This window comes from Pseudorca crassidens, chromosome 3, assembly GCF_039906515.1.
Source record: "Pseudorca crassidens isolate mPseCra1 chromosome 3, mPseCra1.hap1, whole genome shotgun sequence".
NCBI lineage: Eukaryota > Metazoa > Chordata > Mammalia > Artiodactyla > Delphinidae > Pseudorca > Pseudorca crassidens.
The window spans coordinates 147,508,068-147,533,696 of record NC_090298.1 but is presented as its reverse complement, the minus strand read 5'-3'; the positions used below and the strand labels follow the sequence as shown (position 1 = coordinate 147,533,696).

At 44.1% G+C, this 25,629-nt stretch overlaps 1 protein-coding gene across 1 annotated transcript in view; it reads left to right on the top strand.

Moving 5' to 3' along the window:
* DOCK2 (dedicator of cytokinesis 2) overlaps nt 1–25,629 on the top strand; it is a 405,630-nt gene that overhangs the window by 51,516 nt on the left and 328,485 nt on the right. Inside the window, exons 11-22 of the mRNA XM_067732884.1 lie at nt 1,901–1,976; nt 3,743–3,819; nt 4,407–4,532; nt 5,753–5,877; nt 11,277–11,375; nt 13,048–13,120; nt 13,233–13,336; nt 15,109–15,292; nt 15,437–15,534; nt 17,214–17,303; nt 18,369–18,469; nt 19,302–19,436. Coding sequence (XP_067588985.1) covers nt 1,901–1,976; nt 3,743–3,819; nt 4,407–4,532; nt 5,753–5,877; nt 11,277–11,375; nt 13,048–13,120; nt 13,233–13,336; nt 15,109–15,292; nt 15,437–15,534; nt 17,214–17,303; nt 18,369–18,469; nt 19,302–19,436 — 1,288 coding nt within the window. The remainder of the gene's footprint in view (nt 1–1,900; nt 1,977–3,742; nt 3,820–4,406; nt 4,533–5,752; nt 5,878–11,276; nt 11,376–13,047; nt 13,121–13,232; nt 13,337–15,108; nt 15,293–15,436; nt 15,535–17,213; nt 17,304–18,368; nt 18,470–19,301; nt 19,437–25,629) is intronic.

The window sequence follows — 25,629 nt, the reverse complement described above, 5'->3', positions numbered from 1 at the left end:
TGAAGACGGTGAATGATGGAATCCCCGTGTCTGGAGCAGAGCGCTGGGACCACAGTGCAGTCTGAGCAGTCGGCACCTTCACTCCCCAGCACAGTGAAAAAGGAAGAACAATATGGGTGGGATCTAATTATGAGGAGCAAATCATTTTAAAAAAAATATCCAGGACAGGAAATGCAGTTACACAGAATGAGTCACCCACCACACATAGAAATCCCAGCTGGAAGTGGACGTGTGGAGAGCTGGCATAACCGAATGAGGCTGCTTGAGAGCGGCAGTGCCTCCACACTGCTTCCAAGCCTTAACTCCCTTGGGGGTTTCCAAGACTTCACCATTCTTGTCCCACTTTTACAGTTTTTGTTATATTTGACTATCACTTGCACTATTATTTACCCAATATATTTTCTCTTAAGGAACCTTCTTTATTTAAACTGAAGTACATTTTTTTTCTTAAAAGACAATTTAAATACCTGTGGAAATAGCAATTTGATATGGGAGTTTTACTTCTTTTTTTAAAAGTATAACATTTTAGTTGTGTACCATTTATAATCCTTGTATACCATATCTAAACCCAGTGTTTCAGGTTTCTCACTTCAGGACACCCTGATCTTCTGTTATCACAAACCAGCTGGCTGTCCAGTGAGTCCCCTGGCACTGCTTGCAAAGTGGCGAAGCGGAAGAAGTTAGCTTATACTGAGCCAGCTGGTGTTTCAGCTTAGCATTATTGCTAGCTAGCTAGCTAGGCGATCTTGGACAAGCTTATTCCCCAGGGCCTTAGTTTCATTATCTGCAAAATGAGGGACTTGGACCTGGTTGATCCATGCCTTGGTCTAAATTCTCTGATTCTATATGAGGGACACTTTTGGCATCACAATGTCCCTGTTAAGGCAGTGAGGGTCCTTCAGCCTTACTGCAAAGTGTGTCTTTGTCTCCAGGTGTAGCTGGCTCTCTCTTTTGGTTTCAGGTGACAGCAATCTGGTGTAACTGAAAGGTTTAGCAGTAGATTGCTTCAGGCATAGCTGGATCCAGGAACTCAATTGAATTTACAGTATGAAAAACTCTGGAGCCAGAGGGAGATGGTTCTACCCAAATCATTCTCACTGAGAATGGGCAAGGGGGGGTTCTGTTCATCAGAGAGAATGGATGCTGGTCAGGTTCCAATAACAGTTTCCCCTCCTTCTCTCAGTTCCATACCTCCTCTCTTGAGCTAGATGCAATCACTAGTTGATTATTACCCAAGCAGTTTTAATGGCTCCCTGACTGGGGCCTGGAGTGTTTGAGGAATTTCATGCTACTAGGGTTTTGGCTCTATTTGGCTAGCATGTCTCAGTGCTCCTCCCCCTGCCCCCATTTCTATAATCCCTGCTCTAGTGCAGGAGTTCTTTACCTTGGTTTTTTATGGACCTTCAGTGGCTGATTTAAGAAGTTTCAGAGGATCCCTCTGGAAATGCAGGGTTCAAGGATCCACAGATAACGTGTCTGTGCCTATGAGCACGTTTACGAAAAGAGGGTGAATAAGTGTTCAGATGCCACAGGGAGTCACCGCGCTTGGGTTTTGTCAGCACAGTAAACATCCAGTACAAATATGTCAGGTCCAAACCTAATTAATTCCATAAGCTTAATTCCATAAGCACGGCTCTGACTCTTTCCTTTTGGCCTCTGCCAAGCCCTGGGTTCTTGGATGCTTCCCTGACTGTTGACCTCCCAGCCCGGTTTGCCCAGAGGCGTTTGCCAGTTGTTGCCTGTAATGAATCCTTGCTGTCTGTATATCGTCTCATGCTGGCTTGCTTGCCTTTTTAGGCTTTCCTGTCCCAGCCTCCTGCCCTACAAGCTCATCCCATTCTTACCCTTTCCTGGGAGCAAGAGGGCTTAAACCATTAATTCATTTCTCTTTTCTTTCTAGTTATGGATATAACAGACATCATCAAGGGGAAAGCAGAGAGTGATGAAGAAAAGCAGCACTTCATCCCTTTTCACCCGTGAGAGATTTCCCATTTCTTTCCATTCTCTGAAACCACATCCTTTCTGATTGAGGGCCACACAAAAGCAGGGTGAACTGATTCCCTGAGTTGATGATAGCCCAGGTAGGACCTCCCAGGAGGAGGGCAGGTTGAGAATGATGGTCTCAGTGCTGAGGCATTCAAAACCAAGCAGCTTATACAAAGAACTATTAAAAATCAACCATAAGAAAATGACCCAATTTAAAAATGGGCCAAAGACCTTAACAGACCCCTTACCAAAGTAGATATACAAATGGCAATTAAGCACATGAAAAGATGTTCCACATCAAATGTCATCGGGGAAATGCAAATTAAAACAACAATGAGATAACTACTACATACCCATCAGAGTGGCCAAAATCCAGAACACTAACGACACCAAAATACTGGTGAGGATGTGAAGCAACAAATATTCTTACCCATTGCTGGTGGGAACGCAAAATGGCGCAGCCACTTTGGAAGACAGTGTGTTGGTTTCTTATAAAATTAAGCATACTCTTACCATATGATCCAACAATCATGCTTCTTGGTATTTACTCAAAGAAGTTGAAAATATGTCCACACAAAAACCTGCACACAAATGTTTATAGCAGCTTTATTCATAGTTGCCCAAACTTGGAAGCAACCAAGATGTCCTTCGGTAGGTGAATGGATAAATAAACTGTGGTACGTTCAAGACAATGGAATACCATTCAGAACTAAGAAGAAATGAGCTATTAAGCCACGAAAAGACATGGAGGAACCTTAAATGTGTATTAGAAGTGAAAGAAGCCAATCTGAGAAGGCTACATACTGTATGATTTCAACTATATAACATTCTGGAAAAGGCAAAACTATGGAGACAACAAAGGGATGAGTAGTTATCAGGAGTGTGGGAGGGATGGACATATGTTGTTATATATTTGTCCCAACCTATTGAATGTACACCACCAAGATTGAACCCTTAGATGAACTATGAATTTGGGGTGAACAAAAAACCAACCAGCTTCTCACCTATTCGTTCATCAGATGTTATTTATTCAACGGACTTTGACTGAAGGCTGGCAGAGGGCTGGGCGTTGTGCCAGGCGTGGGGGGATGAGGTGGGGAACAAGGTCGACGTGGCCCTTTCTTCCTGAAGCTTATGTTTAGATGCAGAATTAAATGAACAAAAGACTAAGTATGACAGGGACCATGAAGCTGTGAAGCAGCAGCGTATCAGGAGCATATAACAGGAAATCAGAACCTAATTCTTGCGGGTGGAAATATCCATGACTTTAGAGGAGGGTAGTGAGGAGGGTGAATATCCTTTCCTTGATCTAAAACAAGTTTGAGAAAGCCAGATCCGTAGTTTCAGAACTTTGTCCTCGTTTGTCTAAGGAGGATGGTGTTTTGTTACAGATAATGAGGTCAGTGACTCTAAGTCATGGGATTAGGACTTAGTATGAGCAGCTAAAGCCTTTTCCACCTTGCTGAGCTCATTTTGAGGGCTTGGGAATCCTTCCTTTTTAAGAGTTTTCCTAGGAATAAAAATGGCCTCTACTTGTAGCATTGGTATTCCCCAAATTTCAGAGCCATGTTGCTCTGTGAAAAAGAGAGATGTGCTTCTTGATGGCAGGTACACTCTCTGAGCTGACATGGGCAGGCTCACTTTTCACCTAAGGTGTATGGAGGGGTTGGGCAGCTTTCTGGAGCTCCTGGAACCACAAGGTAGGGACCCCATGGGGGTACCACGCAAGTATTTTGTGCTCTCTTTTCCTTTCTAGGGTGACAGCTGAGAATGACTTCCTGCACAGCCTGCTGGGCAAAGTCACAGCCTCCAAGGGAGACAGCGGAGGGCAAGGTAGAGTGCCAACAGGCCAAGTGGGCTGGGCCTGACTTCAGCTTGAGATCCCTTGATTCTGTGGCAAACAGATCAAACTCCTAAACCCTGGGAAACATAGCCTTCCTTCCAGACAGACCGTTGTGAGGAATGGGGGAGTGTGATCTACAGAGCTGGAAATCTCTAAATGGGAAGCAGAAGGAGGCATGTCCTAGTGCCTGAAGGAAGAAGGGAATTGGTATAGCCTATCTCCTATGTGTCAGGCACTGTAAAATGTTTCCTTGTTCAATTTCATCCTTCCCACGGTCCTGTGAGATAGATGGTATCAAACCCACTTTACAAAGTCTGGGTTTAGAAGGGTGCAATGATTTGGCAGAAGTTGATCCTGCCAGAAGTAACCTGTGGGATTTAAGTTGGAGGTGTCTTGCTCTAGAGCCCCTCTGCATCCTGCCTTGCATCCTCCCCCGGGGCTGGGTCACTGCGTCTGTGGCCGCTTGTCTCTGCTTCCATGGTCTCCTCCAGAGAGAGACCAAGGGGAGAGATGATGGGAGGGTGAGGCTGAGGGAACACCTTGAAGTTGACTCTTCACCATGAGCATTCCCTTCCAGGCCTCTGGGTGACCATGAAGATGCTTGTGGGTGACATCATTCAGATCCGCAAGGACTACCCACACCTGGTGGACAGGACCACCGTGGTGGCCAGGAAGCTGGGCTTCCCGGAGATCATCATGCCAGGTTCTCCTTCCCCCTGGGCGGGGCTGGGGGTGGTCTAGCTAGTGTGATCCATTTTCTTTTTAAAAAGTCAACTACTTCTTTTCTACTGCTTTTCTCTATTTCTCTCTCTGAAGGTAACCACTGAAAACAATTGTTATATATCCAGAAATCTTCTGTGCATTCACATAATAAACACAAGCACATAAATATACACACATGCACCCACCCCCCCACAAATGGGAACCACACTTCATATACTTCATATACCATTACTTATTATACTTTACATAGCGTTCTGCAGCTCACTTCTCACTTAATAATTTATCATGGACATCCTTTCCACTTTACTACACGTGGAATAATTTCACTCCTTCTGGGGTGAATACTGACATTCTCTTAAATTGCTAAGCTATTTTTTTATTACCAAAAGAGTCCACGCTCATTGTAAAATGTCCAAATGGCATGAAAAGATTTAAAGTGAAACCTTAAAAGCTCTCTCAAATCTTTGTCTCCAGAAGTAACCACGATACGTATTTTCCAAATGTGTATGTAATAAAAGAAAGTAAATGGGACTGCATGATAGCACTCTTTAGAAACTTCCCTCTTTGCCTGAAACTTGAGTCTAAGACTTGTGTCCATAACCACTCTCGCTGACTTACCCCTTCTGTCCACAGTTGCATGGTGGTCCACTGGTGGTGTAATTTAGCTATGCCTGCTTCACTGAGACATCAGTCCCTTGTGCATTCCCCTGTAGGGTTTTCAGCTCTCACCCCCCCATTCCTGAAGACCCTCCACACCTCGTCCCTCACCCCAACCGTGTTCCTCGGACACAGAAAGTCATTCTGTCTTCTTCTGCACAGTAAGAGATCTGCGGAGAGAACCATCTGTGGTTGTTATTCATGCACCAAGATCAATCCAATTGGAGTTTGCCTTTGCCTTCCCAGAAGGTGTCACTAGAGGATGAAAATTAAATGATTTTTAATGGAGAAAAAAATACGACCAGTGGTGACCATCCTACCTCCCTTTTTGCAACTCATTTCCTACTGTTCCTCCATCCACTTGTTACCTACTGCTCCAGCCTCCCTGATGAAGTAAAAATGCTTTTCCAAATCGTTCTGATTTTAACTTCATTAACAGACAAGGTGTGGCACTTCCACCAGCTCCCCAACTCCCCGCGCCCTCTAGTCAGTGCCTCTCCTGCTACACAGACTCCAACTGTTGTCTCTCTCCCTGTGCCACAGGGGACGTCAGGAACGACATCTACATCACTCTCTTACAAGGTGACTTTGACAAGTACAACAAGACCACTCAGAGGAATGTGGAAGTGATCATGTGTGTGTGCGCGGAGGATGGCAAAACGCTTCCTGTAAGGGACCCTGCTGTTGCTCTGGGTGACAGGGCTCCCCTAGGGTGCCTCTGTTCATAAAGATTTTCTTTTCCCGTTCCCGATACTGCTCTCTAAATGCCAGGGGCCTGCGGGGTGGTGTTGAGTAAGGGATCGACACCTTTAGAGCTTGGCTGGCACAGTAGCCCGTAATAAGACCTGGTGTTGTTCTTTCTTTACCCCAAAGCAGTTGGCTTTTCAGTGTCTGTTCCTTTCCTTTCATGACCTCTTCTTTTTTTTGCTTGGCACCTCAGTTTATAGGTTAGCTTTTCACAGTTAAAATGTTGTTCTCATCGAAACCTGAGCTGGTTTATTCAGGCAAAATTCCATGGCAAGAAAAAGGATCAATACAGAGCCTTGGGCTGGTGTGAAGACTCAGGATGTCCTCAAAACAGACATTCCCAACACTTAATCTAACTCTCTAGCACTCAGCCAGACATTCTGGTGGAAAGCCTTATCCGTAAATTGGTCTCCAGAGGGCCAGCAGAGTGAATTCAAGAATGCAAAGCATATTGCTATATTTATACAGCATATGTCCTGTACAATATTTGTCATGTGTGTTTACATTTATTTACTTATATTTCCTTTAAGGTTGTCAGCAGTTGTGTCCAGTGTGTGGGAGGGTTTTGCTTCTCAATTTCTCCTTTCAGAGTACTTAGCTGAAAATAAAATCAGCTCTCAGCAGAAGTTTCAGCGTGGGCAGATATTCCTCTTAGGCCGCAGGAGGTGATCAGATAGCACCGGAGGGTAGGGCTGTGAATATTGATAGATCTTCTGCTTTAGCCTGGGGGCCTGGAGCTCAGGCAGGTTTTGCTACCCTCTACCTATGAATAACTGGCATTCACAGAGGCATTGCTACCTGCCAGGCACTGTGATAAGTAGGTTGCATTACTGTTATTTTCCCTATTTTTACAAAGGGGGAAACTAAACCTTTGTCAAGTGAGACAACTTTCCCAGGGTCATAAAGTTAGTATATGGCAGAGATGGGGTTTGATTTCAGGTTCCAGTCCCTCTTATTAAACACTTCACTCTAATGCGTGTACATTAAAAAAAAATCCTCCAATTTATTTCTCATTTAAAAAATGAGGCTAATAACCACTCCCATCAAATTCTGGGAAGAGTCATAATTATTTTTTAAATTTAAAGAAATCATCGCAATTACCTTTTTGTTCGGAAAGACTGGTCCCATTAATTAATATCTAGTTGAGCAAAATCCAAGGATTTAACTTAATCCTCTTTTTGTTGGATTTTGAAACTTTTCTGAAAAATAAAATAAGTAAAAGACACTTTGCTCAAAGAAACACAAAGGAAGAGCAGAGGGTTTTTATCTGAAAGGGAAATTGGGTTTCACCAATGCATAGACCATGCTTTGAAGTCTTTTTTTTTTTTTTTTTTGCCCGGTCCGCGGGCCTCCCACCGCCGTGGCCTCTCCCGTCGCGGAGCACAGGCTCCGGACGCGCAGGCCCAGCGGCCATGGCCCACAGGTCCAGCCGCTCCGCGGCACGTGGGATCCTCCCAGACCGGGGCACGAACCCGCGTCCCCTGCATCGGCAGGCGGACTCCCAACCACTGCGCCACCAGGGAAGCCCTGAAGTCATTTTTATCCAACTACCTGTTGGAGAACGTTTCAACCTCAGCCTCATTTTTTAAAACGCTGATGTGCTTGCCCTCGATGTTGCCGAAGGACAAATTAGAAGGAACGGTTAATGGGAAAGCAGACCTCTTATCTCGTTTCTGAACCATTTGTACTTCCGACTCTGCCATCCTTTCGTGTCACACCCAACCAGGCTGAACAGGCGCACTTATCAAAGATGAATACATAGGCAGGAATTTGGGGGCAGAAATGGAGAGGTAACTGTGGGGCACAGCGATAATTTGCAGTTTCATCTGTGAGGGAAGTTAGGGGGAGTTCAGTTGACTGACTATTGAAAATTGCTAAGGTGGCCTGTGGGAGGCTTTTCTTTCTCTACTTGCAGAAATAAATATTACTGCCTAATTAAGTGTCAGGCAGCACACTTAAACGTTCCTGTTTGATGTTGGTGGGAACAGTCCCCTTTAGGGGTATCGATTTGTCCTCCCGCTCCTAGGAAGAGTGGGGTCGGAGGATAGAGTAGGTTAGACTTGTCCTTGGCTCACTTTGGGGTCTCAACGACCTTGCTTAGGAGGACCCATAGCAGAGAAGCTAATAGGCTGGGCTCTGAGATCAGACTGACAGCAGTCAAATCCCACCCTCCCCTCCTATTAGCTGTGTGATCTTGGGCAAGTTTACATGTCTATAAAAGAGGAATAATAATCTCTTCCTTGTGGGGTTGCTGTTTATACAAAATGGTAGGTGTAAGGCACCTGGTATGTGGTAAATACTCAGCAACAGGAAGGAGGTAACATTTAGGAAAAGCAGACCAACTGCAGGAAAGCCCTGGAAAGGATCTGAGGGGGTCAAACAGACAATCCAGTGGGGATACCTAAAGCAATTTCAAGAAGTAAAAATGCTCAGATGCCGGGCTGAGAGACCTTTGCTCTTCTGAGACCAGCCAGGTTACAGGGCTGGAGGTAGGGCATGGGGGGCAGTGCTGTGTAGTGCTTAAGACATGACCTCTGGGGCCAGGCATCCAGGCCGAAAGCCCAGCTCAGCCCTGATTAGCGGGATGACCTGGAGCAAATTACATAATCTCTCTACGCCTAGGAGACTCTGTCTGAAACTGAGACCAGCAGTGGCACCTTACTCTTGTGAATGCCAGCTGAGGTAATTGACATAACAGGTGTTCATCGAAGTTCACTATTACCAGAAAGGTAGAGCTGTCGCAGGCTTGGTTACTGCCTCGTGGACACCAACTGACATCTTCCCATGATAAGACCGACCTTGTCAGCCTAAAGCACTTCCTGGCTCTCGAAATGCGTTCACACCCCTGGTGTCATTTATTCCTCAGGTGATTCCTACAAGGTAAACAAGACCTGTGTTTGGAGCCTGATTTTTCCTCCTGCTGAAGTGTGTCCACCAAGGCCAAGTCGGCTTTAAAATTTCCAGGCTTCCTTCTACTGACCTGAAGCCAATTAGGGGCTCTCGTTGTTAACAGGGAGCCATGGGGGTGGACAATAGGGAAAATTATTGAATAGGTTCACTGGAGACAAGCACAAAGCTGTATTTTCCTGAAAACCGGCCCCGTCCCTGGTCACAATGCTCTTTCTACACACCCAGCGACATTCGGTTTTATCTCTGAAGTGTTGCGAGGGAGGGAGCTGTCTTAGGTCTTTCTCAGAATAATACTGAGACTGTTTTCTCCAGCTTTAGGCAATCAAAAATTTTCATCATCAGGATAGTTTTGTGGGATTCAGCTGCATGTTGTACAGCAGCTTTACTTTCACCACAGATACATGTGTATTTTCAGTTTTTATAAGCTATGTGGATTCAGCTGAGCTACAGAAATGTTAAGCCCATCATTGTCACTAGCTATAAATCTTAGGAGGCTGGAAGGCATCTAGGTTGTTACAGAGGGAACACTGGGCAAAGAATTAGAGGGTCTGAGATGTAGTCCGGGCGTTGGTACCTTTTGGGGCAAGTGATGTAACCTCTCAAGATCTCAGTTTACTCAGTTCTGAAATGGGGATAATGACAGTAATCGTCAGAGGCGGTTGTGAGGATTGAATTGAGTGAGGCAGTTCGTGTAAAGGGCTTAGCATAATGCTGGACACAAAGCACTCTCTAAATGGTTAGGACAACTTTGGAAGCATGTTTTTAGTTCAGCACCTCAAGAAGTTCTGAAAGGCGCCATACCATTGAAAAGAGAGTTGTATGTCTTCCCTCATTTGCAGTTCCCTGGTTGTCCTTGTTTTTTCAGAGATAAGTTTTGAAAGGATGCTGTAGCCTTATTTTCAGATGGGTTTGATCTGACCATATGTAGCATCAGTCAATATTGAAACTGAACTCATTCTTTCCCTATAGCTCAGAAGTACAGAGGGACAGAATTATCCTTCCCGCAGCTTAGCTTGCTTTCCCAGGGGCCCAGAGTGGCCAGCTTTGGTCCTTCGGCCTGGTGGGGAATCCACTGGAGAATCTGATGGAATCTAGTGAGAGTCATGGATTCTCTCACCATAAAAGTGCCCAGAGGCACACAGTTTTGTGGTTTGGGGGCTTGGGGCTGCAAAACCAATCCTCATGTCCCTAGATCTCTGAAGACTTGAGGTTGAAATCTCTTGTTCTGGTAGAAAAACTGAACTTAGGCCCCTTCTGAGTGACCCTACCTTAGATCTTGTTTTGGGGCCAAACAACTGGAATGAGCACAGAGGTAGAATTAGGGGTTGGCATACTCTATTGCAAGGTAATTCCTTGTTACTCTGAGGGTGATTTTTTTAAGAATAAATATCCTATGTAGGTATGCTTGCTCTGTGCTCACTCTCTCTCAGAACGTCGTTCCTGTGTTTCTGCTCAAAGCCAACTTGGAACCTTTCTTCAAGAACTTCAACTGTCATCACCTCCAAGAAATAGTCCCTGAGTCTTCAGGGGACACTGAGGTGTCCTTTCTCTGTGCCCCATAGTATTATACAGTCAGCCCTCTGTACCTGCAGGTTCTGCATCTGCAGATGCAGAAGTTCAACTGTACTACACTGTTTACACTGTTTTATATAAGGGATGTGAGCATCTGTGGATTTTTTTTTTTTTTAATCAGTGGTGGGGAAGGGAGGGCCCTGGAACCAAGCCCCTGTGGATACCAACGGACAACTGGATACATATATCTGTCATCACTTCACATTGCCTAGTGATTTGTCTGCTCATATAACGATTCCTACACCACACTGTGAGCCCTCATGTCAGGTTTACTCTCTGACTCATGCCCGTATCCCAGTGCTTAGCATGGGCCTGGTACCTGGAAGATGCTCCCTAACTGTGGGCTCCTTTAGCCCCCTCTGCCCATGTGTCTGTCTGAAACCCAAGCTCCCTCCGCTTGCCCAGCTCCCGCCAGCACCTGGGTGTGTTAGCATCAGAAATCCATTGGAACGGGCTGCTGCTTGGCTGATCTGAGCCTGTTTGGTAACTTTGTGCAATTCAGATGTAGGAAACAAATAGAATTAATAAGACTGGCAGCGCGCAGCAGCTCCAAGGCTGGTTACCGTTGACAATAGGGCAGCCACGTCAGCTCCTGCTGCGCTTCAGTGGTTTCCAGAATGCAAGTAATAGAATTTCTATAGTTAAGCAGCTGTCGCTCCCAGGGCCCGGCACATTCATGTATAAATCCGTAATGTAGAAGGGTACCTGGCAGAAGGCTTAAAGAAGGCAGGGTTATCCCAGGCCCTGTGGCCAGCCTTGGCCTCGGGACCAAAATTGCCCAAGCGTAGAAAATGGCAATTCTATAGTGTTTTCTCTCTTTTCATTTTTCTTGGGTCAGAATGCAATTTGCGTGGGAGCTGGGGACAAACCTATGAATGAATATCGGTCCGTCGTGTACTATCAAGTCAAACAGCCACGGTGGATGGAAACAGTCAAGGTAATAATAATAATAATGATGATGATAATAGTTGGGGGACTCTAAGACTCCCTAAGATCTGAAACAGTAGCCTAGCATGTCTCTGGTGGTGTGTCAGGCAGTGGAAATAGTGGCCCAGTGGGCGACCGCCCGGTTCTCTTGATCACCCTTCAGCGGCCCGGCAGCTATAGCCACCATGGCATTGTCAGGTGATCTTGTGGACTGTGCCCAAGCACAGTGTCGTTTTACTCAGCAGTGAGGAGTGACAGAGCTTGGGAGCAAATGTGAGGCTATAAAAAGCTATTTAATACCTGGTAGATACACTGTTGGGAGGGTACCTCAGATGGAAGTGGCATTAACCACAAATATTTGCATTACCAGATTGTCACACTGAAGCAGAAGGGAATATCATGCATTGGAAGTGGAGTTCGGAATTAATTTAGTGGACAGTGAAGCTTGATTACAGCTTCAGATGTCTCTGCCTTGTAATTAATAGCAGTCTTTACTCACTCTGTGCTCTGAACCCAAACTGAAGATATTCATAAGTCTTCCCTTTCAGAGGTAGCTCTTCAAGCCTCAGTGGTTCTTGCGTTGTCACCTATATTCGTGTTTTCCTCAGTGGGTCTCCCTGTACTCACTCTCTTAAAAGTAATGACCTCCCCAGCTTTGGGGTCAGAGAGCTGTTGGACCAGATTGTTTTCTCTGTGCTCTCTTGTACCCCAGTTATATCTCTTTGCTAGCCCTCATCACATGGTGATAATTATGTGTTGCCCTGTGTGGGCCATGAGCTCTTTGAGTGGGACTCTGCCTTATGTCAGCATGGCCCGTGCTTCACATGATTGTAGCTTATAGTATTGATTCAATATGCAGTGAAAGAATGAATTGGACAACAGCTGCCCATGTGACTTTCAGTTCTTGTGCTCTGAGACACACAAACAAGTGGTGGACCTCTTTGGGCTCAAATTTCATCTTCTGGAGCAGAAAGTATCCACAGAAAATCTGAGTGGTTTTTCTCACAGGTAGCTAAGCTTCTCTGTCTGGGCCTGAATTGTATAATACAGGGATTGCTGTGGGGCTTTGGGAGGTAGGATAGTCCAGAGACAGGCCAAAAGCGCCTCAGTCAAGGGTACAGCAGACCACTCACTGGACAGTGAAACTGGGTGACCAAGGGGTGATTGTCTTGGCCCAGTGTCCTTGGAGGAATGAGGCCTAGGATTTTCCCGAATATCATTGGATTCAAGCATTTTTATTAATTTACATAAATGACAGTCCCCCATCAAGCCCCCTAATGGGCACTGTTAATTTTCTAAGCCCTGCTGCAACTGCCCAGACTCCTGGAGTGTGTAAGGAAACTGTGCACTGTGCAGTTTGCAGTGCATTAAATCCTGTGCTAAAGTTATGTGACTTTTATATCAATTTGGAGAGATTCATTTTTCCTCACTATAATTTACAGATCTCTTTTCATTGGCTGGGAATGCAATTTGCCAAATGGATTACATTTGGTACTTTATTTTCTCTTCATAGCCAGTTCTTATGTAATGTATTTACAGTTCATCAGGCTTGATGGCTGGGTAATAAATCAGCACGCAGCACTCTAAGTTAAATGGTCAGGCTGCCTTTTGCGGGGGGCGGGGTGGCGTGGGGAGGGCTCTTTAACTCATTGTCTCCTGAGCTCTGGTTTCTGCCTATTGAGGTGGCCGTCCCTATTGAAGACATGCAGAGGATCCACCTGCGATTCATGTTTCGACATCGGTCATCCCTGGAATGTGAGTGCCCAACCAAATGGCATCTCTGCAAAACCCCTAAGGGGAGAGGGGTGGGATCATTGGGTGGCCCAAGTATCTTTTTTTTTCCTGACCTCAACAATGCTATTTTCAGCCAAGGATAAAGGAGAAAAGAACTTTGCCATGTCCTATGTGAAGTTGATGAAGGAAGACGGGACCACTCTGCATGACGGATGCCATGACTTGGTTGTCCTAAAGGTACCATGAGCTGGTATTAACTCTGCAGTGGGGAGCATGCAGGAAGTGAGGGGGAGATGGCAGGATGGCTTGGTAATTAAGAGCAGGGACCCCAGAGTCACACACATAGGGGCTTCCCAGCTGTGAGGCCTTTTGTACAAAGTCGTAACTTCTCTGGGCCTCCGTGTCCTCATCTGTGAGCTCTCAGTGAGTAACTGTGAGCATTATATGAGTCAGTGCATGTAAGCATGACATTGATGGGTACGTGGAATTCTCAGGAAATGGAAGGTTATTGTTACATACAGAGTGGGCTTTGACTCTATTAAGACACCTGTGGGATGTACAGAAGACCAGCAAGAAATATTTGAGAGATTCCTCCCTGTAGCTAATGGAAAAAATATCACAATTTAGGGTCCCGATCCTGCTGTTGACTAAATTGGAGTCATCTCCCATGTCTTGCTGAGTCTCAGTTTCCTTTTCCTTAAGTGGTGATGGCCATGTTTATGACCATAAGATGACCCACGCAGAAGGGCCATGTAAAAGAGTATAGAGGGCCGCTGCTGTTATTTTTACGTCATGAGACTTGCACTGTTCTCTAGAAGTGGGGAAGTATTTTCCTGATCTTACATGCATGCTTTCCCACAACCACTCCTGTGACAGTGGCACGTATCTAGCTAGCCCCTGGCTGGAGGCAAAGGGTATGACTGTGAAACAGGGCAAAGCCTAAGTGGTCAGCACAGGGATCAAACCCTTGCCCTTGACTTTCTCAGCATTGGAGGTTGGAGTTGCCCTTTTGCCTGTGGTCTGCATGGCAAACACAGCCTCATCAAAGCTTCATAACAGGGTACTCTTCTCTGAGTCTCTTTGGCTTTTCCAGAACACCCCTTTTCCTTCTGTACAGGCTCTGTTTTCTCAGTTTTGACGCGTCAAGGTAGTTCTTGGTTTAAAAGATTGTGAACTCATTGGGGGCAGAGTCCCAGTTGCAGTCAGTTTTCAATTTAGTCACCCTCCTTAAGCCTCAGTTTCCTCATCTGTAAACTGGAGATGATAACAGTATACACAACAGTAACAACTGTTGTGAGGCTTAAGTGACATGAACTAAGGCATACAAAGCACTTAGTGCAGCATCTAGTGCAGAGTAAGGGCTCAGTAAATGTTGACTGCTGTAATGCCTACCTCTAGTCATTCATTTCAGCATGCCAAGGGACTTATGTGTCTGTCATTTTACTAAGCGTTCTATATGCATTATGCCATCTAGTCTGCTCCAGATTTCTAGAAGTAGGTAATATGATTAATTCTCAGTTTAATCATGAGAAGAATGAGACACAGAGAGACCAAGGAATGTGTCCAAAATGACACAGGCATGTGAATGGGAGAAGAGGGTCTAAATACCATCACTTTCAGAATCTAGTGCCTTTGCTGTTAACTTCTTCTTTAAGCCGATTCCTTATCCTGCTGGTGGGCTTGTTTGTGTTAAGATCTTATAAAACTTAGAATGAATTAAAATATCCTGTTTGGGAATCTTCAGTTCCCTCTGTGCCATTAATGAAGTCCACGGAGCCTTCAGGTGGTTGGTTGATCAACCCCTTTCCCATTAACGTAACCTTGGGTTCTCGCCTATTTTGTGGAAAAACAGCCTTACCTTACCAGCTGATGTTCACTGCTCCTCTTATGATGTCCCTCACTGTTTCTGATCCTCTCTACCTACAGTGTGTAATCTGGCCACTGCAAACTCTGTGTAGCATTGGGTGCATACCCTTGGCTTGGGGAAGTAACCAAGGTGTTGTTTCCAGGGGGACAGCAAGAAGATGGAGGATGCCAGTGCTTACCTGACTCTTCCTTCTTACCGACACCATGTGGAAAACAAGGGGGCTACCTTGAGTCGAAGCTCCAGCAGTGTTGGGGGGCTCTCTGTCAGCTCCCGGGATGTATTCTGCATTTCTACGCTGGTGTGCTCCACAAAGCTCACCCAGAATGGTATCGGAAACATTGATAGCTGTGTGTGTGTGTGTGTGTGTGTGTGTGTGTGTGTGTGTTTATGTGTGGGCAGGCCAGGGGAGGTCCTGATACAGACAGTTCAGGCCAGTAATAGTAATTCTGCTTGTCTGGACTCTATTTTAGTGGGTTTGCTGGGTTTGCTGAAGTGGCGTATGAAGCCACAACTGCTACAGGAGAATTTAGAAAAATTGAAGATTGTCGATGGAGAAGAAGTAGTAAAGGTCAGTGGGGCTTCATTTTGCCTGTATTCATCCACCAGTGACAGAGCTTTAAATCATGGGTGGCTTCAGGGGAGAGATGAAGTGCTGAGGGAGATAGGACAACTTTGCTTCTGACAATGGGATACAGTGTCCGAAGTCGGCATTAGAAGCCTTTATTGGTAAATCTGGGGGATGATATTGTTCAGTGATGCTGAATCTTGAACAGGAGAAAAGTATGGTTGTGCTCAGTCTCTGAAAATAGATCAACTTTGGTGTAGATCCCAGTTCAACTGCTTGCCAACTTTATGTGATAGTATTATCAATATGACATATTTTCCAGGGTTGTGAGCATTCAAGATGATACATATTTAAAAATTACTCCACAAGTCTCTTACACATAATGCACAATAATTGAACTAACGCTTATGAAAATGTACAAAGTTCAACAAATAGTAACTATTATTTATTTTTGTTGTTGTAAGTTGCTATGGTAGGATGATCTCTTAGTATTATCTACATGTTGCTGTTAGAAATAAAAAGTATTCTTGGTTTCTGCTGTTTCGAGAATGTTATGTATTAAACATGAGAAAAGGAAAGACATCAGCGCTCACATTTTAGGTGAAACAAGCAGAAAACGATGTAAATGTCAGATGTATTGTTGTGTCCACATGGTGGTGGAGAATATAGTGTCTGAAGCGCAAATCTAATGAAAGCAACTGTCTCTCCAGCACTATGAATTGGGACAAGTGTTTCCCAGAGGTCCTGGTGATCTTGTTTCCATTGGGAACCTGGTACAACTAGAAACTCTGAGATTGAACATCTTTATGTAGTAGCTCTGTGTTTCGACTATAGGAAATATTGACCCATCTCTTAGGAGGGAGGGGTATCAAATTTTAGTTAATTGCCCATACATGGAGAAGCAATGGTCAGATTTCCAGATCAATGCTTTAACTGTGCACTGTTGACCCACCTACCTGGTTCAACAATGGCAGGGAAATTCCCCAGACATCCTTTAATAAGGCCTGTCACCTTTGTCAGCCTGGAAAAGTCATCTGAAAGGGCATTCTGTTGTCTCCCTTTTGCATTCTTTTTTTCTTGTTTTTAGAAAAAAATTATTATTGACGTATACTCTACATGTGGTAACATATGTACGGAGCACGTATCTTAAGAGTACAGTTCAGTGTATTGTTACACATGTACACAACTGTGTACCCACCACCTAGGTCAAGGTACAGAACATTTTTAGCATTGCAGTAGGTTCCCTCTTACCCCTTCTCCATCAGTAACCTGTTCGGGAGTAACCACTAAGCTGACTACCATCATTATAGATGGGGTTTTTGCCTGTTCTTGAATTTCATAAAAAGAGAGTGATAATGAATAGACATTTCTGTGTCTGACTTATCTTACCCTGCACAATGCTCACGAGTTATATTCGTCATTCCACGTTGAAGTAGTTTGCTCTTTTTTTTTATTGCTGTGGAGTGTTCTATAATGTGAAAATGCCACCCTATAATTATCCACTCTGCTGAAGATGGACAACTGGGTTGCTCCAAGTTCTGGCTCTTGTGAGTAAAGTACCTGGCCCTCCTGAACATGGCACATGGTGGATGTGTGCCCTCACCCTCTTGGGTAAACACTGATGAGTGGTACTGCTGGGTCACCTACACTCTTTCTTACAAGACCTTCATTATTTTGCCCAGTTTCTCCAGGATACTCTGGATGCCCTCTTCAACATCATGATGGAACATTCTCAAAGTAATGAGTATGACATCCTCGTCTTTGATGCTTTGGTAAGAGAGAGGGGGCCAGTGTTTAGTGACATTAGGCATTAACGTGTGTCTCACTGTGAGAACACAGAGAACTTATAGCCCACATGGCCCTTTTCATGATTTTTTTGGAGGCATTGTAACATTTGGCAACCAGACCAATGAACGAGTTGCTGTTTCCCTTCGTTTGCTTCGAGTTCATTTGAAAGCATGGGCAGGGTGATTAAAAGGGGAGTGTTTAAGTGCTGATGGTGGATTGGCCCTGGTTGAAGGTACATGAAGCTGGATACCGTGAATAGTCGCTTTGGCTTTCCATGAATACGGGGAGTGAGTCCTTGGCCAGGTTGTAAAGCACCCAAAATGTTTCCTAACTCTTTTTTTTTACCTTCTTCCTGCTCAGTCTCCAGCGCAGTTGTTACACTCCTCCTGCCCACCCCGGAACATTTTAGAGTGGGTGGTACACCAGGCAGATCTGTCTCCTTTCCACCTTTCGAAATGGTCTGTTCTTCCTCTTGTGGTCCCAACTCACATCTTCTCAATGTCATGTCAAAATAAACATAAAAAAAAATCTGCATTAAGGTATCAGTGACCAATAAAGTATGAATGTGTCAACCCTTTGTGTCAGTGACATTTACATTTTTAAAGAGCTTACTTGGAGACAACTGTGACTTAATCCAGTGCTTCCCAAGAGGGCCTCCTAGAAAGCTGTGTCTAAGGAAAAATGCTTCCTGACAAAAAGATCCTTTGATTAAAGAACTTAGGGAAGTGTTGACCATTGCGTGACTCTCTTGGAGATTTACAATGCACAGAAGCATATGGAAGACTCCGATAAGGCCTGCAATAAAGAAGGCGGTCTAAGGTTTTGATAACTTGAGATTTCTCAAGCTTATCTGACCGTGAAACCCTGTAGCATACTTCGTGAAATACTTTTGAGGAGAGGTACTACCTTAATGAAAAGGACTGAAGCTATATTAGTGACCTAATTCCTGGGCAAAAGAATTTGATAGGGTTTCAGTTATGCCATGTGAATACAGCTTCCTGTCCTGGGTCTGCCCACAAAACCCACTGATTCCTTGCTTCCTCCTCAAGATCTACATAATAGGACTCATTGCTGACCGGAAATTCCAGCATTTCAACACCGTTCTGGAGGCTTACATTCAACAGCATTTCAGTGCTACCCTAGCTTACAAGTAAGTAACTGTGTACTTCCTGCTTGCCCTGCCAGGATGCCTAGGTCACAAAAATTTGAGTAGTTTCTTTTTGTCACCAGCCTGTGTGAGTTCTGCCTTTTTTGACAAAACCCAATCTGGCTGTGTCATTTGGATTAAATAAAAATATGCAAACTCATAGGTTGGTACGAATATTTTATGGTGGCAGAAGTACGTGGAAGTGTTTGCTCATTCGTTCATTCATTTAGTCAGTCAGTCAGCTATCATTTATTGAACAGCTACTTGTGATACACACTGGGATTCAAAGGCTAGAGAGAAGGAAGTGCATATGACAAGTAGCTCAGTACAGCTTGTGTATAGAGAACTGAGGGTTAGAGATCAGAGACGATGCTGGAAAAGTTGGTGGAGGCCTGTTTGTGAAGGGACCTGGAAAAGCAGGCCAAGTAGTTCGAAGTCCGCCCTGCTGGTAATAAAGAAACATGGTAAGTTTCCAGGCAACGGAGTTCCATGATATTACAGGAACATTTTCTGTGGGAAGAAAAAGCTGAAAAGAACATTATCACCACCACCATCCCCCCTCACATCCTCACTGTGACTAGTTTTCCCAGAGTCAAAAGATTTTTTTCTCACTACTTTTTCCTTTGCTGGCTGTTTATGGACAGGAAATACTCACTCCCTGTATTAAACATATATTTTTAGGCAGAGTTATTTTTATGGTGTAAATGACTATGTGAGCTTGGCTATACCATCACCTCTAACCTTTGATTGAATGCCTTATAATTTAGTAAACAAACTAATTACCATGCTGTGGGCTGAAAAGAGATGTATTTTGAAAATGTAATCCCTTATTCAGGAAATTGATGATGGTGCTGAAGACTTACTTGGATACCTCCAGCAGAGGAGAGCAATGTGAGCCAATTTTAAGAACGCTGAAAGCTTTGGAATATGTTTTCAAGTTCATTGTTCGGTCAAGGACATTATTTTCACAGTGAGTACTAGTTACGTAAGTGATTGATTAGCTCTGCAATTCCTCTGGGGTACAGCAGTATTTGTGCCATTGGAGAAACTCTTTTACAAAATTGTAACCAGCTGCTGATCAAAAACAGCTTAAAAATCCAATTTAGAGAGTTATGAATAGGTAATAATTGTTCGAAGTTCATTTGGGGAAAAAAAGAAGAAATCTTCATATGTTGAAGAGTTATGTCTCCTCCAGTGACTATGATTTGTGATTTGAGGCTCTTCTGCATTTCATCTAACATTCTTCATTTGATTTGAGGTATGGTGAAAACCTTCCAGGAATCTATATTCCATGGGGACAGGGAAGCAGATCTCAGAGAATTTGACATTTATTTGGTTCTAGGAGGATGCACATGACAGATGAGCGGGTATTTGCAGCTGATCCGCCTGTCCGTGAAATCCTGGTGGCCAAAAAGTGAGCTGACATGTTAGAGCACCTAAGAGATTTGATATTTGATGGTCAGCATCACAGAGGTTAGCTACCCGTTTAAAAGGCTTTAGAGGTGGAGTCATTCCAATGCAACCTGCAAAATAACAATTTATGTGTCTCCTGGCTACAAGACAGAGTTAGGCAGGGAATTGGTTGTGTGTGTGACCAGGTTGGTTGTGTGTGATGGGAAGTAAGAAGAAGCATACAGGAAATGTATTGTCTGGATTCTTATCGGTGCAAAGGAAGAGCATGCAACCCAAGCTGACTCGGGGAAATAGGACTTTATTTTATTTCGCATTATTGAAAAATCTTGGGGGTACTTGGCCTTCGGTACGGCTGGGTCCAGATGCTTAGTGTCGTTCGGATGGTCTCTGTCTCTCTAGATCTTGGCTCTGCTTTCCTTTTGTTGGCTGCCTTCTGAGGCAAGTTTTCCAATGGGGAAGCCACTGGGAAACTCAGACTCATATTCTACTAGCTTAAGCAACGCTAGGTTCCCTGTTGTTCGACCAAAATCCTATGCCAAGAACTATCTTGAGTCATGTACTAAGGTCTTAAACACTGTGACCAGGAGAATGAATATGCAGGTTGTGTACTTATGGTCCCATGTTCACCTCTGGAGCCATGGGTCAGGTCAGCAACTTATGGTATGAACTTGTTTACTTGAAGGGATGGTTTCTCAAAAAAAAAAAAAAAAGTAGAAGTCCGTAAATCATCATTCTGATCAAGACATTGGATGAGTTATGAAAGCTTCATACTCAAAGGCAGCTGAAATGGGTAATTATTTGAGATTCTCCTTTGTAGGAGAATTCTTTGATATTTCAGTTGATGAATAGAAAGAGATGAGTGTCTTGAACCATGTCACAAAACATATGTCACTTAGGCTATTCTAAAAGTGAAATATCTGTTTCGATTCCTCTCTTTTGTCACATAGTCAAGGCAGAGACTGTGTATTGAAGTCTTAGGGGTATTCTTGAACTTGAAAGAATATTTGAATTATTTGAAAACCAGTAAGAGACAATTATGGGTCTTCCTAAGAGTTGAACTCTTGGAGAGGTTCAAGGATTCAAACGTTGTAATTCCAGATTAGGCAATGATATCTTATCCCATCTCCAAGCGAGAACTTCAGATCTACAAGAACATATCTTTCCATGTATCATATCTTATGCCTCAGTTTGTCCTTCTAATTTATTTCTCTTCCCTCCCTCCCCCCATTCCTTATTTCTTTCCTTCCTCCCTCTCTCCCTCCCTCTCTTCCTTTCCTTCCTTCCTTCCTTCTTCCTTGTCTTACCTCTCTTAGTCTTCATCTCTTTCCTCCACTGGAACAAAGAGCATTTGTACATCTGCTTTCTTCTTTTCTACCTGAGGGCATGTCATCTTGCAGTGCCCCCAGCTCTTCATTCAGTATAAATTCAGTGCTGCTGGAACTCTAAGTGAGTTTTGGCTTCTTAAGGAGTGGGATAATCTGTTATTCTCTTATGTACTCCCAGCATAGCATATATAGAACATCACTGACACTCAAGAACGCTTGTTGGATGAAGTGCATTCTGGGGGCTAGGAGAAGCCATTTGGTCAGAGGAGATGTCTCGAAGGTAATCCAGACATAATCTTGAATCCTTTGTCATGATCAGAAATATAGGCTGACCTGCAAGGAGTGTCTAGGACCTCATGCTGAGGGAAGGTAGTAGGTCTTGTTCATTCTAGAATCTTTCACAATGGGTTCTCTTCAGTGGAGCCTCAGGGACATTGGGAAGTGATGGTAGTATCTCCCCAAACTAGAAGGGAATTTTACTTGGGAATGGAAGATAGGCGTTTCAGTGCTTTGAGATTTCTAAGCCAGCTGGTGGGAAATTGTAATATAGTTATTGCTTTGGGAGCTTACTGTGTCTGGTATTGTGTTTCCGTTTCCTGTTATTCCTTTGTCTTTCCTGGTGTGCATAGTTACAGCTGATCCAGCTCCCGTTAATTGTTCCCTGCCATTTTTTCTTTGGGTGTGCTGCACATGAGCGTTTACAAGGGCTAGGGATTTTCCTGTATCAATATGCAAGATACACTTGGGTAAGAGAGGAAGAAAACTTGTTGAGAAGGATTGGAACTTTTTTTTTTAACATCTTTATTAGAGTATGATTGCTTTACAGTGGTGTGCTAGTTTCTGCTGTATAACCAAGTGAATCAGCTATACGTATACATGTATCCCCATATCCCCTCCCTCTTGCGTCTCCATCCCACCCTCCCTATCCTACCCCTCTAGGTGGTCACAGAGCACCGAGCTGATCTCCCTGTGCTATGCGGCTGCTTCCCACTAGCTATCTGTTTTACATTTGGTAGTGTATATATGTCCATGCCACTGTCTCACTTCGTCCCAGCTTACCCTTCCCCATCCCTGTGTCCTCAAGTCCATTCTCTACGTCTGCATCTTAATTCTTGTTCTGCCCCTAGGTTCTTCAGAACCATTTTTTTTCTTTAGATTCCATATATATGTGTTAGCATACGGTATTTGTTTTCCTCTTTCTGACTTACTTCACTATGTATGACATCCACCTAGGTCCATCCACCTCACTACAAATAACTCAGTTTTGTTTCTTTTTATGGCTGAGTAATATTCCATTGTATATCTGTGCCACATCTTCTTTATCCATTCATCTGTTGATGGACACTTAGGTTGCTTCCACATCCTGGCTACTGTAAATAGGGCTGCAGTGAACGTTGTGGTACATGACTGTTTTTGAATTATGTCTTCTCAGGGTTTATGCCCAGTAGTGGGATTGCTGGGTCATATGGTAGTTCTATTTTTAGTGTTTTAAGGAACCTCCATACTGCTCTCCATAGTGGCTGTATCAATTTACATTCCCACCAACAGTACAAGAGGGTTCCCTTTTCTCCACACCCTCTCCAGCATTTATTGTTTCTAGATTTTTCTGATGAAACCTATTCTCACTGGTGTGAGGTGATACCTCATTGTAGTTTTGATTTGCATTTCTCTAATGATTAGTGATGGTGAACATCCTTTCATGTGTTTGTTGGCAATCTGTATATCTTCTTTGGAGAAATGTCTATTTAGGTCTTCTGCCCGTTTTTGGATTGGGTTGTTTGATTTTTTGATATTGAGCTGCATGAGCTGCTTGTAAATTTTGGAGATTAATCTTTTGTCAGTTGCCTCATTTACAGATATTTTCTCCCATTCTGAGAGTTGTCTTTTCGTCTTATTTATGGTTTCCTTTGCTGTGCAAAAGCTTTTAAGTTTCATTAGGTCCCATTTGTTTAGTTTTGTTTTTATTTCCGTTTCTCTAGGAGGTGGGTCAAAAAGGATCTTGCTGTGATTTGTGTCATAGAGTGTTCTGCCTATGTTTTCCTCTAAGAGTTTGATAGTGTCTGGCCTTACATTTAGGTCTTTAATCCATTTTGAGTTTATTTTTGTGTATGGTGTTAGGGAGTGTTCTAATTTCATTCTTTTCCATGTAGCTGTCCAGTTTTCCCAGCACCACTTATTGAAGAGGCTGTCTTTTCTCCACGGTATACTTTTGCCTCCTTTATCAAAGATAAGGTGACCATATGTGCGTGGGTTTATCTCTGGGCTTTCTATCCTGTTCCACTGATCTATATTTCTGTTTTTGTGCCAGTACCATGCTGTCTTGGTTACTGTATCTTTGTAGTATAGTTTGAAGCCAGGGAGCCTGATTCTTCCAGCTCTCTTTTTCTTCTTCAAGATTGCTTTGGCTATTCAGGGTCTTTTGTGTTTCCATACAAATTGTGAAATTTTTTGTTCTAGTTCTGTGAAAAATGCCATTGGTTGTTGTTGTTTTTTTTTTGTGGTACGCGGGCCTCTCACTGTTGTGGCCTCTCACGTTGCGGAGCACAGGCTCCGGACGCGCAGGCTCAGTGGCCATGGCTCACAGGCCTAGCCGCTCTGCGGCATGTGGGATCTTCCCGGACCGGGGCACGAAGCCATGTCCCCTGCATCGGCAGGTGGACTCTCAACCACTGCGCCACCAGGGAAGCCCCATTGGTTGTTTGATAGCGATTGCATTGAATCTGTAGATTGCTTTGGGTAGTAGAGTCATTTTCACAATGTTGATTCTTCCAATCCAAGAACATGGTATATCTCTCCATCTGTTTGTATCATCTTTAATTTCTTTCATCAGGGTCTTATAATTTTCTGCATACAGGTCTTTTGTCTCCTTAGGTCAGTTTATTCCTAGGTATTTTATTCGTTTTGTTACAGTGGTAAATGGGAGTGTTTCCTTAATTTCTCTTTCAGATTTTTCGTCATTAGTGTGTAGAAATTCAAGAGATTTCTGTGCATTTATTTTGTACGGGATTGGAATTTTTGTAAGAATCATTCATTTTGTCACACAGCCAAAGAAAATGATTTTCCTGTCCCCTCTTCTTATGTCAGTAGCTCCTGAGTCAAAGTCTGTACAGGTGTCTCTGGGCACATACCTGTGCCATAGTTGCAATGGAAGCTGGCAGAGCAGGTTTGAGCTTCTGTCATAGGGAGGCAGGCTTCAAAATATGGGGAATTCTAAATTGTAGGAAGTGAGTCCAAAAGATGCTGAGTGGCTATAAATATGACCAGTATCCACTGGGCTTTTCTAGATTAACTGAGGCCCTGGGAGGTATAGAGCATAGTGAGGAACATTCAGAAGGAGCCGAAGTGATTATGTTCTAGGCATTGAGTTTCTTTATAAACCCCCTTGCAGTGCCTTTTATCCTGAACCTCAGACAACCAGCTGAGCTGATCCCCAAGGTTTCTGAGCCCGTGGAATTACTCAGAGTCTGTGGTAGTCCATGCTTCCCTGGTCCACGTGGTGGACACTCCAGGAAGAGCTGCCCTTCCTGCTGGCCAGGCACATAGTAATGAGACTGCAGAGCTCTGTAAGGATGACTTCCCGAATGAGAGAAGATCCAGAGCTCTGTTCTGCAATAAGAGCGTTTGCTCCTGCTCGTCTGTGTTCCTTGTAAATCTTGGTGCTGCCGTAGGCTCGCGTATAGGGGATAGTGTGGGGCATGGTTATGTTCACACTGTACTGGGCAGTGCTGGATCAGTGACGGTCAGTGCTCACACTGGACACTTCCTGTCCCTGTCAGCACCTGGCTTGATGAGTGACCTAACCTCTCTGAGCCTCAGTTTCCCCACCCATGAATGAGGATAAACCAGCTTTTAGTGTTTTGGTGATGAAATGAGATTACATGTACAGAGCTTCCATGTAGTGTCTGATATTTATTCCGTGAGCAAAATAAATCTGTTAGCTGTTACCATGTTTTCACCTAGGAGAGACAGAAAGGGTACTTGTTTCAAAAACTCAGATTAGAAAGAGAAAGTGTTAGTGTCTTGATTCCTGCTCACAACCTGGCTTACTGTTCATGCTATACAAAACATTTCTTGCTCTCTATTTTTTAGGAGGATGGGAACCTTTACCATTTAGAAGACCTCAATGTAGGGAATTGTTATGGCTCCGTGAATTCACCTGGGTCTGCTGCTGGCCCACTGCATGGGCCCTGCTTTTGTCTGTGGCTCCCACTTGCCCTGTGTGTGTGTGGTCAGGCCCCTGTGGCCAAGCAGCTGTGTACCCAGCTCTCCCTCTGTTCCCTGCTTGCTCTGCCTGTCTTTTCTTTGGCCTCATGCCTTCTGCTCTTGTTACAGACCTGCTTAGTTCTTGCTTCCCCCTCCTTCTCCATGTTATCCCTCTCCTGGGGCTGCTCTGCCATCACACGCTTCTCCTTCGCCACACTCATC